This window comes from Corvus moneduloides, chromosome 16 (assembly GCF_009650955.1).
Source record: "Corvus moneduloides isolate bCorMon1 chromosome 16, bCorMon1.pri, whole genome shotgun sequence".
In the NCBI taxonomy this organism is placed as follows: domain Eukaryota; kingdom Metazoa; phylum Chordata; class Aves; order Passeriformes; family Corvidae; genus Corvus; species Corvus moneduloides.
Genome location: NC_045491.1, coordinates 9,842,485 through 9,857,191, shown reverse-complemented (window position 1 = coordinate 9,857,191; position 14,707 = coordinate 9,842,485). Strand labels below are relative to the sequence as shown.

The following is a 14,707-nucleotide window of genomic DNA, read 5'->3' as shown; positions in this document are numbered from 1 at the left end:
TTCCTCCGGTCGCGCGAGGGGACCGCGACCGCCGCCACAGGCCCGGCAGCGCGGGGGGGTTCCGGTGCTCAGGGAGCTGAACGGAGGGTCCGGCGCCCCTCCCGGCGCAGCGCGGCCGGTGCTGCGGGGGCGAGATTTGGGGGCTCGCACCGCCCCCACGCTGAGGGGCGGACGGGGGCGGCTACGGGAGCCGGCGCGGCCCAGCAGCAGCAGCGGCGGCGGCGGCAGTGTTTCCCGGCGTGCCCCGCGGCGGATTTGTACACAATCATCATGGCCGCCGCCGCTGCCGCCGCTGATGGTACGAGCGCGGCCGGGAGCTCGCGGTGTCGGGAGCTCGCGGTGTCGGGAGCCCGCGGTGTCGGGAGCCCGCGGTGTCGGGACCTCGCGGTGTTGGGAGCCCGCAATGCCGGTGCATGGGGCGGCGGGGCGGGCTGGGAGGCGCCGGCGCGGGGAGCCGGCCCCGGACACACTGCGGGAGGCGCTCCGGGGCTGGAGCGGGGCCGGGCCGGGGCAGCGTCCCGTGGGCCAGGATCTTCCTGTCCGCTCCCCACAGGTGCCGAGGAGCCGGGCATGGAGGCGGAGCCTCAGGAACTGCCGCTGGGCTGCGGCGGAGGGGGCGGCTTGCCGGCGGCGGGGAGGTCTCCGGAGGGCGAGGAGCGCCAGGAGCCCCCGCAGGCGTCTGTCAGCAACGGCGGCGACGAGGGCAGCGGGAGGGAGCTGGTGGAGCTGAAGGTGATCTGGAACAAGAACAAGTACGACGTGAAGTTCTGCCTGGACAGCACGGGAGCCGAGCTGAAGCAGAAGATCCACTCGCTCACAGGTCTGTCGGGACCGCCGCCGCCTCCCCCGCGCCTCCTTCGCGCCTCCTTCGCGCCTCCCTCGCCGCTGCCGCGGGCTCCTAATCGCTGTGCTTGTCTCTAGGCCTCCCGCCGGCCATGCAGAAAGTTATGTTCAAGGGACTTCTGCCAGAGGAGAAAACGTTGCGGGAAATCAAAGTAACAAATGGAGCGAAAATAATGGTTGTGGGCTCTACCATCAACGATGTGCTAGCAGTAAATACACCCAAAGAAGCTGCTCAACAGGAGGTCAAAGCTGAGGAAAACAAAAAGGAGCCACTTTGCAGACAAAAGGTTATTAATGTCTCAATAATTGCTGGCATGGGGGAGCGGTAGGATTTACGTGGTTCTCCTGCAGAGAACTGTTTAGTCCAGCAGGGACTGGGACTTTGCAAGACTGCTTGTGGTGCCAGGCACAGCCAAGCGTTTTGGCTAAGAAATGGAAGTGTTTGATGGATGTTAGTGCAAACACAGTCCAAATTAACTTTGTCTAAAACATAACTAATTTTTATTGGCACAAAAGAATTTGATCTCCAAAAACTGCTTAAAATGAACACCAAGAGAGCAGTTCCCTCAGCTGTCCCAGCCCTGATGGGAATGTGGGTGTTTAATTCTCCTCTCACATTTTGGAGCACAGTGCAGTGAAGCTGGTTTGGTGGTGCTGCAGTGTGGCTGGTGAAGGATTGCCAGCTCAAAGTATTACCAGCCCTGTGCCTTTCTCAAAATAAATTTGGTTAAAATTAAGTAGTGCCTCTATGAAGCATGCTGTTGGTTTTCTGTGATTTATTGCAGTTCACACTCAGTGTCAGTCCCATCATTTCTTAAAGATGCTCAGCCAGGTACAAGCTGTGAGTGTGAATTTAAAAGTTACCACTGCTCTAATCCGTTCTGGTTTGGTGCTGGGTTGCACTGCCAGTCACAGAGGGCTTCTGCCGTTCACTGGATGTAACAATTCGGTTTTTATAGACATGTATTTATGTGTGTGTGTATTTGAGAAGGCTGATACCCTTGGCATTATATTGGAGTTCTGTTCTTTTTGGTAATTTCTTGAGAGTATATTAGAAAGTGCACAATAAGTTTGAAAAGAACTGATGCCCACGGGACAGATGCCTGTGAACAGCCCTCAGCTGTCTCTCAGTGCCATTGGGTTGTAGTCGGGGGAGCAGCTGGAAGTACATTGCAAAGCTTTGTAATGTTTCTGTGAATTTAATTTCTCTTTTTATATTGTAGCAACACAGAAAAGTATTGGATAAAGGAAAACCTGACGATGTGATGCCTTCTGTCAAAGGTGTGCAGGTGCGTGAATAAGGTCTTGAGACACTCAGAATCAGAAAAGAGACTTCTTTGTGATTTGAGACCTTTCCCTGCTGATTCAGTCATTCTTTGCTGTCTTAGCAGAAAGCTGGAAAGATGGATGGTCCTCATGCTTAAAAAGTTGAGAGAATGTAGCTTTTCTGTCCCAGCCCCTGCCCGTGACTGATTGTGTCTCGTTGCAGGAGCGTCTGCCCACGGTGCCGCTGTCTGGCATGTACAACAAGTCAGGGGGGAAAGTCAGATTGACCTTCAAACTCGAGCAAGACCAGCTGTGGATTGGTACAAAAGGTGAGCACCTCTCAGCCTCAGGGATGAACAATTGGTGATTAGGCTGTGACTGAACTGCGTGACCTAGAAAAGCTTCTCCTCTGACTGAGTTGTGTTTAGGGAATAATGTTGGTATTGCAGTGCTTCAAAAAACTTTGTTTCCTGTTCTCAGGTGCCATTCTCCCAGGTCATTGAATAGTACTTGATATTCCACATCAGTTCCTGAAAAACTGGAGTTGAGTGGTGCCAGCAGACTGGCCCAGTGTGCTGTTCCTGGCTCCAAATGTAAACAATAGTATTTGACACTTCTGGCATATCTCAAAAGCACTCCATAAGCATGGATTTGATGCCAGCAGTACACAGGGGCTCAGTGGCTTAGCCAAGACTTGGAAGGAAAACTCAGAACTGGGATAGAAACCAGGAGTGTTGGCATCTCCGGCACTCTCTGTCCTTCCAGCCAAAATTATGTCTCGTCTCAGTAATGCACAACTGTGGTGCTGTGCAGAGGGGTTGGTTTGCAGTCATGAGTGGTGCCAGGAGGAGCTGGGAATGACGTGGGGATAATGTACCTTGCTGAGGATGTCTCTGTCCTGGTTTTGGCTGGGATAGAATTGGTTTTCTTCCCAGTAGCTGTTTTGGATTCAGGATGGGAGTAATGCTGATAACAGCGGATGTTTTGGTTGTTGCTGCACAGTACTTCCCTCAGTCAAGGACTGTTTGGTGTCTCAGACTCTGCCTGTGAGGAGGCATTCAAGGAGCTGGGTCAGGACAGCTGACCAGAGCTGGCCAAAGGAGTATTCCCCACCACAGAGCGTCATTCCAGTATCAACTGGGGGCAGTTGGCTGGAAGGGACTAGTCACTGATGGGGGACAGGCTGGACATTGGTCAGTGGGTGGGGAGGAGCTGTATTGGGCATCACTAGTTTCTTTGGAGTTTCTTTTTAATTTTATTTTATGACTGTTATTATTACCAGTAGTAGTAGTAGTACATTTTACTTTGTTTCAATTATTAAACTGTTCTTACCTCAACCCATGAGTTTTTTACTTTTTTCCCCAGTTCTCCTCCCCATCCCAGTGGGGCAGGGGGAGTGAGTGGCTGCATGGTGCTTAATTGCTGGCTGGGACTAAATGGGACACTGGGATCCCCTCACCTGCCAAGGAAGCTATGCTCCTTCAGTTTGACTAGGATGGGCAGTATATAGTGATGAGCAAGAGGGATGAAAGTGCTTGCTCACTGTCCCAGTAAAGTAGCCTAATTGGATGGTTATACTGCCTCCAGCTGCTACAGTAGTTCCAAAGTAAGCGGAAGTGTCAAAAGTTTTTGACCTTTTGTTTGTAGGACAGACTTGACTGTGAAGATTTTTTCTGGCTTTAAAACCTCTCTTGATGCCAGTTGCAATGATTTCTCTCCTGGGTGAAGTGATGGAGCAAGGCATTGGGCCATGTTTTTCCTCAATAGGTTGGGTAGGCAGATTTTTCTGTTACTGGTCCCAGGTTCTAAATCCATGCACAGTATTTAGGTGATTAATCTCTTTCATCACCTTCCAGAAGAGTTTCAAGTATAGTGTTTCTGAGGTGTTCTACGTAGTGTTCCTAAAGCTGTGAATTTGATTCTTTGTGTAGTCATGTGTTTCCTGTAACCTGTTTCCCTACTTTCCCAAATTAGCAGCAGCTTGCTGCCTCTAGGGAATGGCTGTAATTGCTGGCTGTTATTGGGAAAAACTTCCTACTCTGAGAAACCCATGGCAGAGGCCAGCAGGTAAGGGCTGGAGTAAACACATCTGGGTGTTCACACAGCTTGTCATTTGCTGGCCCTGGAGAGTTGGAGCTGGTTCTTCCCCCCACCCCTGCAGCCTCCCTGGGCCTCACAGAGGGTTTGTGCAGGTGTTTGTAGTCTGAAGTTTGGTACAGGCAGATGTTCCCCAGTTGCTCTGTGTCAGTTGCACAGAGGCATTGATAATAGGATTTGTCTGTTGCTGGGATACTCAGAGCAGAAATTGATTTGGGGGATGCTAAAGGAGGGCAGAGTGGGGTTTCCTCTCATGAATGAAGTCACAGGTCTGAACAGGTAGTTCAGAGTGAGCTCAGTTACGGTGCTGAGGCAGAGAATATTTTTCCTTACATCACTGAGTTTATCTCCCTGTGTGCCTTCTGTAGGTAGGTGTGAGGTTTTTTTGGATCACAAATGAAATAGATCTATCTCAAGAACTCAGAGTTCAGTTTCTCCTTCTTAAAGTGTTTTGGGTATTCTTTGTCTTGTATCTGAGAAGGTAACTTTCGGCTGATGCTGAAGGCTTGAACTGAAAGGCAGGATCTTGGAATTAAGTGTTCAGAAAGGAGTGAGGACAGAGCTGACAGGAAAACTCTGCCCTGGACTATGTATTTTGTTGCTCTTGTCATTGCCTCTGGCTGGCTGACATTACCCTGCCTTGTAATTGTAGTCTTTTGGGGGCTTCAGTTTTTCTTACTTGTTCTTTCCCTATTTACTCTTTTTTATTCCCTTCCCTGTGCTTCTCTGCACTCTGTGACAGGGTAAAGCCAGGCCTAAGCTTTCAGAGTTAGATCAGCCTATCTTTGCCAGCTTTCAGCCTTGCTTTTGAGAGTTCAGTATAATCCTTGGTAGTTAGTCCTGAATATTCTCCTACCTGGACTAGATTCCACTAGGATGAGCATCCCTGCTGCTCTCAGGGGAGTTCCTTATGTGAAAACATTAAGTAAATCTTGGGATTTCCCATCACTCAGTCTAGGCCCAAATCATGAACACTGAAATACTTCCTGTGATGCAGGGGAACTGTGTGATGCACTTTTGGATTCCTTCACACTACTGGGGTGCCAGCTGTGGGGTGTGTGGTGCTGCAGCCACCACGTCCTGGGCAGCAGGTATCCAAAACTCACCTGGAGGGTAGACTGTTGACCTGAGGAGATTTTGGCATTAATGGAGGTGGTGTATGAAATTAATATGAAATACTGCTTCCCCGCATGTCAGAAATAATACTTTGATCAATTTTAATGTAGAGAGAACAGAAAAGTTACCCATGGGGTCCATTAAAAATGTGGTGAGTGAACCTATTGAAGGCCATGAGGATTATCACATGATGGTGAGTAACAGCTCTACTTTAATCATAACCATCTAATTCCTTCACACAGTGCACACTACTGAGGCTGTAGGTCAGAGCATGCTGGAGGTGGATGGTGGCTCCAGCTTTGTGGAGATGGGGCCATGGGCTCCTCTCACACTGTCAATATTTTGGGTCCATATTGAATCTGCTGCTGTGTGGAAATCTGGACTGGTTTCACACAAACATGAAGTGCTTAAGTATAATTTTGTATCTTCTGACTGTGACAGTGTTAAACCAGTAAACATACTCACAACATAGCTCATGATTTCTTAATGGTAGTGATATTTTTTGCTACCTGATTTAATTTCTAGTTTCTGTGGTATTTATTTAAACAGGCCTTGATGGAGTTAAGAAAAAAGGATTTGATGCTGTAATATCTTTTCACACCTGTAATTTTCTGAACAACTGGCATGGGATCTGGCAAAGTTACATTTCAGAAGAGAACTGTGCTAATGTGCTGAATTTTTGGCTGTTTATTTTAGTCCATGGGGTTTTTTTAAGATCCTACTTTTCAAAGTACAGTAACTATTTTTTAATGTTGAAGTAAGTTTCTTTTCTATAAGAAGTCTGTTTCCTTCTGTAGGGGGAGGAAAGGGAAATGTTTTTCCTTAAAATCATGACCTGCAGAAGGGTGCTGCTCTAGTCTCTGTCCAAATACTTGATTTTTGACCACTCATGTAAGATGATGTCCTCTTCAGCACACGTTACAATATACTTATCTCACAGCAAGAACAGAGGCTCTGACATGCCGTGGTGCCCCTCTTCTGGGCATAGGAGAGAAATTGGGAAGAGGACATTAAGTCTAAATATAAAATCCTATGACTATAAAAACATGGTCATTGTCTTGTTTAGTTCCTGTTTGGCTTCTCATCTTTGTCATTTCTTTAGAGACTCTGAGTTATGCTTCAGGTTATCTACTAGAATAATTTCTTCATGTTCTTGAAACTGGCCAGGAGTTTTGGTTACTGTTGTGATGTTGTAAAAGGAAAGAGCTCGTGGTTTTCTCAGTGCTCTGCAGCTCTTGTTCTCTGGAATGCTCCTTTAATTGCCCACCAAAGAGCTGTAGGATGCCCTGAGTGCTGGAGGGAGCAGCAGGTGGGACAGGCTAGTCTGGTTTGGCAGTGGACGAGCTGTGCCTGTCCACTGGGACCAGCTCCTTGTTCCCATGTGTAAATGTTGTCATTTTTAATTGCAGGCATTTCAGCTGGGCCCAACAGAAGCATCTTACTACTGGGTCTATTGGGTCCCAACTCAGTATGTCGATGCAATCAAAGACACGGTGCTGGGGAAGTGGCAGTATTTTTGAAAGCACGCTCACCTCTGGCACAGGAAAATGACACAAATCTAAGGACACTGCTGGGAGAGGCCTCCAACATCCCTGGATGTGACAGTCCTGGAACTTACTATTAAAACATGCTAAACGAGGCATGGATGGAAGCCAGAGGTGATGTTCTTTCACCATTAGTTTACTTTTAACTTAAAGATTTCACCATCCCTTTTCTGCAGTCAGCTTCAACCATATTTAAAGCAAATACAATGGAAATCAATAAATCTTAATTCACAAAATATCGTGTGTAATACACTTAAATCTGCTGAGAGTTGATCTTCCAGTTTAGTTTTAAAAAGAAAATATTACAATGTATTATTGAGGATTTTTTACATGGTTTGAACAAAAACAAATATTTTCATAATCTTTCAGTTATCAGCATTAGACTTAATTTAGTTACTTGGTTGTGACTGGGACTTTGAGGAGCAGATTTTTAAGAACAAACTGTAGCAGTGTGCAGCGTTGCTGTTCGGTGAAGCCATATCCCGCTGGCCCTCCAGGGCAGCTTCCACTCTTTGGTAGCAGAACTAATTTTTTGTTTTAACCCAAAGATGCCCTGCTTGTTTGGGATTTTTCCTCACCTTTTCCTGACTCTGGCAGCTCTGGGTTGGTCTGTGTAGCGTGTGTGGAGCAGGTGAATTCTGCAGGGATGTTTTGCCATGGCAGGTGACCCAGTGCTGCCAGCTGTTCCTTCTCGTGCCAGGTCAGTGCTTCACCTCCTGCCCTGGGCTGCTACATTTTGGGAGCATTTTCTTGCTCGTGCATGTTGCAGTCCAGGATCATATTGCAACTGCTGCATTGACACTGAGCTGTTGGAATGGAAACACCGTTGTGCTGCCTGGTGCGAGCAAGGGGACACAGTGACATGGACATGGATGGAAACACCGTAACGCTGCCTGGCGGGAGCGGGGTGACACAGATCTCCCAAAGGGAGGGAACCTCAGAGACCTTCCTGCCCTGTTCAGGGTGGGGGCAGTAGGGAAGAGAGAAGCTCAGATGCTGTTTTGGATTCTTAATAACAGCAGCAGTCTTTTCTGAGCTGGATTTGAAAATTTGTAGTGATCTTGAATTCAGTGAATCATATTTTAGATTAACTATCCAGCAAGTGATGTTTTGAAATGTAAACCACCTTCCAGCTTTTCTCCTGTTCCAGTTCACAAGAAGCCCTCACACCTCATTCTGTCAGAAGGAACGTGCTGCGCCTCGGGCTGTGATGCTCTGTGTGTCATCCCAGCCATCCATCCACGTGCCATTTCTCTCAGGTGTTGTGAACAGAGCCCTCAGCCCTGGACAGGTGCAAAGCCCATAGCAGATGGCATTGTGCAACCAGACTGGAGCAGTTCACACATCCCTGCTCTGCGTTAGTGCTGGGGCTCGGTGCTGCTCCGTGCCAGTAGCTCAAACCCATGCAGAAACAGCCTTTTAGGAATAGCTAATCTGAATATGCTCCTTGAGGGAAGAGCCCAGTTGAAGCTCAGCAGGTGCAAATTCCCAAATGAATACTTACTTTATTTGTATTTTACTTGAGAGACTGGAAAAGACATTGGCTTTCTGGTAGGTGTTGAGGTTACGTACTTCCCTGTAGCCTCTAGATAGCAGCTTTTAGTTTGTATTTTCTGTTAGAACAGCCACACAGTATGAGTTTTAAAGGTGTTTCATATCCTACATAGGAACTAGTGACGTGCTTGTTACTCTTGTAGCTTGAGGTATTTCCTTTCTGTGTACAAGCCAGCAGCAGTGTGTCCTGACATGAGTGGCTGAGGCCAGAAGAGCCGTGTCAGCTCCCTTGGCAGTCCCTGGAGCAGTGGGGGCAGAGGGGAGCTGGCCTGAGTTTACTGGTGACAATGTCATGGATGAAATGCAGCCATCACACTTGTGGTTTTCTAGTTGCCAGTTGTGGTGTTAAGGCTTAAATTAACAATTCGTTACCTGGTGGAAGGTATGGGCACTACAGGATAAGCAAAGGGGTGACACTGGCTCTTTCTGTCACCTGGGGCCACGTTGGCACTTGCCACCTTGCTGGTTCTGTGATGATCAGCTCCCATTTGTTCCTTGATGTGCTCAGACCTGTCTGTGCATCTGTTCATGTTCGTTTCCTTTCCTGTTCCTTCGCCCCCTTGCTCCTGGGGAGGGCATGTGCCCGACTTCCAGCTCCTCCCAGCTCCTTTGGCTTCTGTGCTGGACACAGCAACCGGGTGAGTAACTCTGGGGTGAGTGGGGACAGGCACCGACCCACTGCTGAGGCTGCCGGGGCACAGGGCAGTGTCACTCTCCTGCTGCTCCTTGCCAGAGGGGCACAGCTGCTCTGCGTCCTGGGCCAGGTACAGCCCAGCTGCTCAAAAGAGACTGAGCATAAACCCCTTGGTTACATACAAACCAGTTTTAAACATGAAGAAAATACAATACACTAAGAAAATGTGATCCTGTTTAGGTGCTTCCTTGCAGGTTGGTTTTGATTGGAAAAATGAAATTGTTTCATTTTTTTTGTTCTATGTGCAAAATTTGAATTAAAATACAGGAAAGTGACTTATAAATGCTTTAGTTGGTGTTTGTTGGCCCAATATCCCAGGCTTCTTGGGACCTCTTTGAAATGAATATTCTAACAAATTAGCAGCACTACTTTTAAGATCCATTTTTTTTTCTGGGAATGATGTGGAGTTTTGTGTGTTCTGGTATACACCAGAGGCAGTTATTGACATTAAGAAACACCCTCTTTAGTGGGATAGCACCACAGTTGCCTCGCAGCTGTTGCCTGCCTCTCTCTTGGCTTTGGATTTTGCTCTCTGGTCACTGTGACCATCCCAAGGCAGACTCGACATAACCGATGGTCCTGGGGAGGAGTTTGGTGGTTGGTCCTCAGTGAGACACAGTGTGTGAGTAAAGTGCAAGAACACTCGGCATTTGGAATTGGTGCTAAAGGTGATTCTGAGATCTGACATACAATTTTTGTGGGAAGTTAACAGTAACAGCTGCACAAAAGTGTATTTCAGCTGTATTGTATTAAATTACAATTTAACAGGATGTTTTTCAGCAGTGACTGGTTCCTGCTGTGTGTAGGTGTGATTCCCTGGGAGCGTCCTGGGGTGGCACTGCGTATGAGGTTGCACTGAGTGCTTTCTGGGTTTGCTGATTGCAGATCGAAGTATTCATGAGGCAAATGCAGGTTCCTGCAGGACACAACTGGTGTTTGCTGTTGGCTGCTCCCAGAGCCCAAGCAGTGTCCCCTCCTTGCTGCTGTCTTGGGATCCCTCCTGTCAGTCTCCCAGCTCCCCAACTTGTTCCATGACACTGAGTACCACAGCTCCCCTGTGTGCCATCCCTTCCCCTCTCCATCCCTGCCCAGCACTGCAGGTTTCTCCTCCTCTACTTGTCCCAAGTTCAGTATTCTTTCCTTCTCCATTTGTGCATCCCAAGTGTAAGCAGTCCCAGGATCACTACTTTGTTGGGAATGCAGAAGTGTTGTTGCTCAGCCTGGTTGGGGTTTGAACAGAGACTGTCTTGCATAAGAGCTTGTGTTACTCACGTGGTTTCATACCAAGTTTAAAGTAAATTAGTAATTTCCATTAATGACATTGATGAGGAATGTGGACTACAGTCAGGATGTTCTGGTGACGGAAGAGAGTGATCTGGATTCAAAGGAGATAAGAAACTGTCACCACCACCACACACTGCTGGTGCCACACACACCCTGCCCAGCTTGCACCTGCTGGCTGGTGCCCACTGCTCCTCCGTGTTCTAAGGGCCAAAGAGAAACAATTCCCTGCTGCTGTGCTGCCCAGGTGCCACGGTGGGGTCTGCTCTGCACCCCCTGCCCCACAGCCACGGTCCTGACCCCACCGGTGCCGCTGTCTTGGGCACAGCACTCCCTGCTCCCATCCTTGCAGGGCTTGTTTCCAGACTTCTCTTGGTTTACTTTTCTTCCTTTGTAACTTGGTTTTTCCAGTGGAGCTGTTTACGCCCTCAGTTCTGTCCTCCAGCCTTTCCCCACCTGTTACGATGCAACCGTTGGCTTTGTTAGTGAATGTCCTTGTCACCGAAGGGGAGCAGGGGACCAGGAGAGCCATAACAAGTCTTGTATGAAACGTGGCCATTTTACTTTCTAGCCAAGGATTCACCTTGGTAGCTCATGGAAGTTCACTCTGTCTTATCCATACTCAAAGCAATTAATTCTTTGGTTTTATATTAAAAAAAAACTTAAATATTTGTGTCCACTGCAGATTTATTTTAAATGGAATATGTGAGTACCATGTATTATGGTATTCTTAAATAAACTATTGCCTATTTTGGGGGGAGGGAGATGACAAATATTTAGTCTTAGATTTGCACTGCTGGATTTTTTAAGTGTAACCTTGACTGGTTATCCTGGTGTTTTATTCTGTAAGATTAGTCTTATGAATTAAAGTTTGATAATTAAGTATTTCTGTGTTTGAGTGTTTCCATATTCTGTAGGTACTGAGCTACTTCCTCCTGCATGATCAGCTGTGAGCAAAGGGTTTGTAGTGAATTTCTTTGCGGGAAGATGGACACAGGCAGACATTGTGACATGTCAAAGCTGTGGATGCCCATCTCCCAGAATGGGGATTTGGGTGTTGCTGCCCTGTGCCACTGCACGCGCATGGGCTGTGAGTTACAGGATGATCTCTACCTCCCTGCCCAAAGCTGGGCTTTAATTTGCTTTTACACCAAGACTGGCCCAGTCCTGCTGGGCTGGCCCGCCCCTGGCTGCGGTTTCACAGTCCCACTCCCATTTAACAGCTCCCAAAGCTCGGGAGCAGCCCCAGTGCTGGGCTTTCAGCAGCCTCAGGTTTGTCACGCTGAACAGGCGCTGCTTGGCTTCGCCTCTACCTTTAGACACCTCCAGTCCCCCCAGCCAAAAAACCCCCATCTCCAAAACAGTGCAATAGCCCCAACTTTGCGCTGCCATTCTCCCAGCGTGTGCCAGCGGGCAGGTTCCTGTTCGGTTCAGTGTCCAGGTGTGCCCTGGCTGTGGCGTCCAGCATTCAGTTCACGCGGGGGTCCCCCCGCAGCCCCCTGTTCCCCGCTGTCCCTCGGGAAGAGCTCCCAGTCCAGCCGCGCTCCCGGCACGTGGGGCTGGGGGGGCTACAGCAGCGTGGCGGCAGGAGCCGGGTCCTCTGCCGCTGCCGCCAGGAGGGCTTCGACCCGCGTTGCCGGCGAGAGGAATTTTCTCAGCTCGGTGCCCGCGGCCGGGATGGGGCCGGTGCCCACGGCGGGGGGATGCGGGGCGTGTACGCTGAACCCGTACAAACGATCGGGAGCCGCGAGGGGAAGCGGGGCGGGGAGGCCGATGGGCCCGCGGTGTCCGGGTGCGTGTGCGGAGCGCGGGGCCGGCGCGGGGGGCGGAAGCCGCGTCCGGGACCCGCCCCGGCCCCGCTGACTCACGGCGACAGCGCGGCCCGGCCCGGCCTGGCCTGGCCGGGACATGGGCGGCCCCGCCGCGCCGCGCCCGCGGGGGCTCCGGGGGGCGCCCCGGGGGCTCCGGCCGCTGCTCCTGCCGCTGCTCCTGCCGCTGCTCCTGCTGCTGCTCCCGCCGCCCCCGGCACAGGTACGGCCGCCGCTGGGAGCGGTGGGTGCGGGAGGGTGGGACAGCGCCCGAGAGGGGACAGCGCAGGGGAAAGGTGTGGGGGGGGGACAGTGCGGTGCCCTTGTGGTTCCCAGTGTGAACCTGTGCTCACTGTGCCCCGCGCGTCCTGCGGGAGGGCTCCGGCACACGACACTTCGTGCCCCGGGTGTGACAGTGCGGGCACGGGCACCCCGCGCTCGGGGCAGGTGCGCGGGAGCGTCCCGCGTGTGACACCGGTGAGCGCGGGGCTCGAGCCGTAGGGCTCAGGGTGGGTGCCTGAGCGGGGATCGGAACCCAGAAGGGTGTACGTGGTGTGGGTGAAGGGGCCGTGGTGCCCGCGGGGCCGGGATGCTGCCGGGGGGGTCCCATGGCCGTACATGGGTGGCGTTGACCGCTGTGCGCTGGGGTGCCGGGCTGTCACCGGTGTGAGACGCCCCTGCGGCACCCAGAGCAGAGGCTGTTCTCCATCCTCACCCCTGGGCCTGGCTGTGGCCGGGAGCGGAGTCCCCTTCCTTGGCTGCCCTCGGCCCGCTCCTGCCTGCTCCTGCCCGCGGAGCTGCTGCCTGTCAGGGTGGTGCCTTCGGAGCCGGATCCAGCAGCTGGTGGCGGTTCAACTGGATAGGCAGCGTGCCAGGGTGGCTTTGGATTACACTGGTAGACCTGCTTCATTGAAGGAAGCAGCAGATGCTGGCGCCGAGTTTCTGTCTGTGCTTGGCTGTCCCCCTCTATCCATCTTTGGGGGAACGAGTGTGCCCCGAGCCCACGGCTGAGCTCCGGCCGCAGCGGCATTACTGCAGAGTCCAGGGTGCTGTGGTGGGAACCTCGGGAAAGCACGGCTCCTGGGAACACCCCATGGGAGCAACAGCCACACTTCTGGGCTGGGGCTGGCCAGAACGGCTGCTGGGGCAACTGGGGCTGGGAGCAGAGGGAGGGTGGCAGCTCACAGGCACTCAGTGCTCCCAGTTCTGCCACTGGTGGTTTGTCGGGAGCGGGCCGGGCAGCCTGGCCTTTGCCCGAGTGCCCTGGCGCCAAAACACTTGCAGAATAGATGGAAAAAACCACAGAGCACCAGGGGGGAAGGAAGCACAGAGCCCTGACAGCTGGGGGGGCTCGGCAGTCTCAGTTTCCCCCGGGCAGGTGGCCACACTGTGAGAGCCCCTTGTCTGCCAGCCTGGCGTGTCCCCAGCCAGCAACAATCCCGCCTGCGTCCCACAGGGGCTGGAGGAGCCATGGTGGGCAGCAGTCTCCTTCCCTGCCTGCCCCACCATGTCCTCTGGGCAAAGCCAGAGCAGGGAAACTTGCTCTGACGTCAGCTGAAAACTAAGCAAAAAGAAGTACAAATAAAAACTGGGCTGGAGACATAGAGGTTGGTGTGAGGTGCATTGTGAGGGAGGTTGTGTGTGCTCCTGTGCTTTGTTACAGCTGAAGGAATCTTCTGGCCCTGCTGTGCCACAGCCGGTCCTGCACTGTCTGCTCTGCAAATGGTCTCAGACATGCATGTTGGCACTGGCTGGGCACAGGCTGCTGGCTGGTCCCTGGACAGGCCCCCAGGACAGGCTCTGCCAGCTCAGGCTCCCAGAGCAGTGAGGGGTCTACTGAGGGGCTGAGTTTGAGGGATGTCCTTGGGCTCTCATGCTAATCTACGGCCAGCCAGGGGCTCAGGCGCTGCTGCCAAATCCCTGGCATCAGGGACTGCCAGAGCCATGTGGGTCCCGTTGCTGTTTGCCCATCCATGTTTGCCGACAGGGCGAGGCTGGCATGTGTGGCACTGGCTGAGCTGGCGCTCGCTATGCGGACGCCATACGTGGAAGCAGCAGCTCCTCTTCCCAGGTGAATTTGCAATTACTTCCTCAATGTAGCTGAAACCTGCAGCTCTGAAGGCCTGGGCAAGCAATCATCACTTCTCTGGCATGAAAAGTCACCCAACTCGTTTGTTTCTGGAAGGAGCCAATGGTCGAGCTGCTCTTGTCGCCTTCAGAAAGGCACCCAGGGTTGTGACTGGGAACAGCCACACTGCAGTTCATCCCACCTGTGGGAAAACTCATTCCAGGGAGAGGAGGGGGAAGGAAGGCTTCTCCAGCCCCAGGATGGCTCTGGTGGGATGTGAGTGGTGCTGCAGGAGCCAGGGACCAGAGGTGCAGGTGGTGCTGGTCGCCGTGGGCTCAGCTGCCCCAGGAGCTGAGCTGCGCAGAGGACCTGGACTGGGGGCTTGTTCCCAAGTCTGGCTGAGCTCTTTAGGATGGTGTGTCTGTCCTAGAGCCTC

General features: G+C 51.7%; 1 protein-coding gene across 1 annotated transcript; it reads left to right on the top strand.

The window, feature by feature from the left end:
- Positions 1-160: 160 nt before the first annotated feature.
- UBFD1 (ubiquitin family domain containing 1) lies at positions 161-11,280 on the top strand. Its single transcript, XM_032126478.1, has 7 exons — positions 161-298; positions 554-820; positions 922-1,130; positions 2,067-2,132; positions 2,333-2,438; positions 5,433-5,515; positions 6,732-11,280. Exons 1-7 carry the CDS (start codon positions 271-273, stop codon positions 6,840-6,842), a joined length of 870 nt encoding a protein of 289 aa, XP_031982369.1. The 5' UTR covers positions 161-270; the 3' UTR covers positions 6,843-11,280.
- Positions 11,281-14,707: the final 3,427 nt, after the last annotated feature.

Coding starts and splice junctions, on each gene's coding strand:
- UBFD1 (XM_032126478.1), top strand. CDS start 271: ATGGCCGCCGCCGCTGCCGCCGCTGATG. Junction 299..553: donor CGCCGCTGCCGCCGCTGATG/GTACGAGCGCGG, acceptor CGCTCCCCACAG/GTGCCGAGGAGCCGGGCATG. Junction 1,131..2,066: donor AGCCACTTTGCAGACAAAAG/GTTATTAATGTC, acceptor TTTATATTGTAG/CAACACAGAAAAGTATTGGA.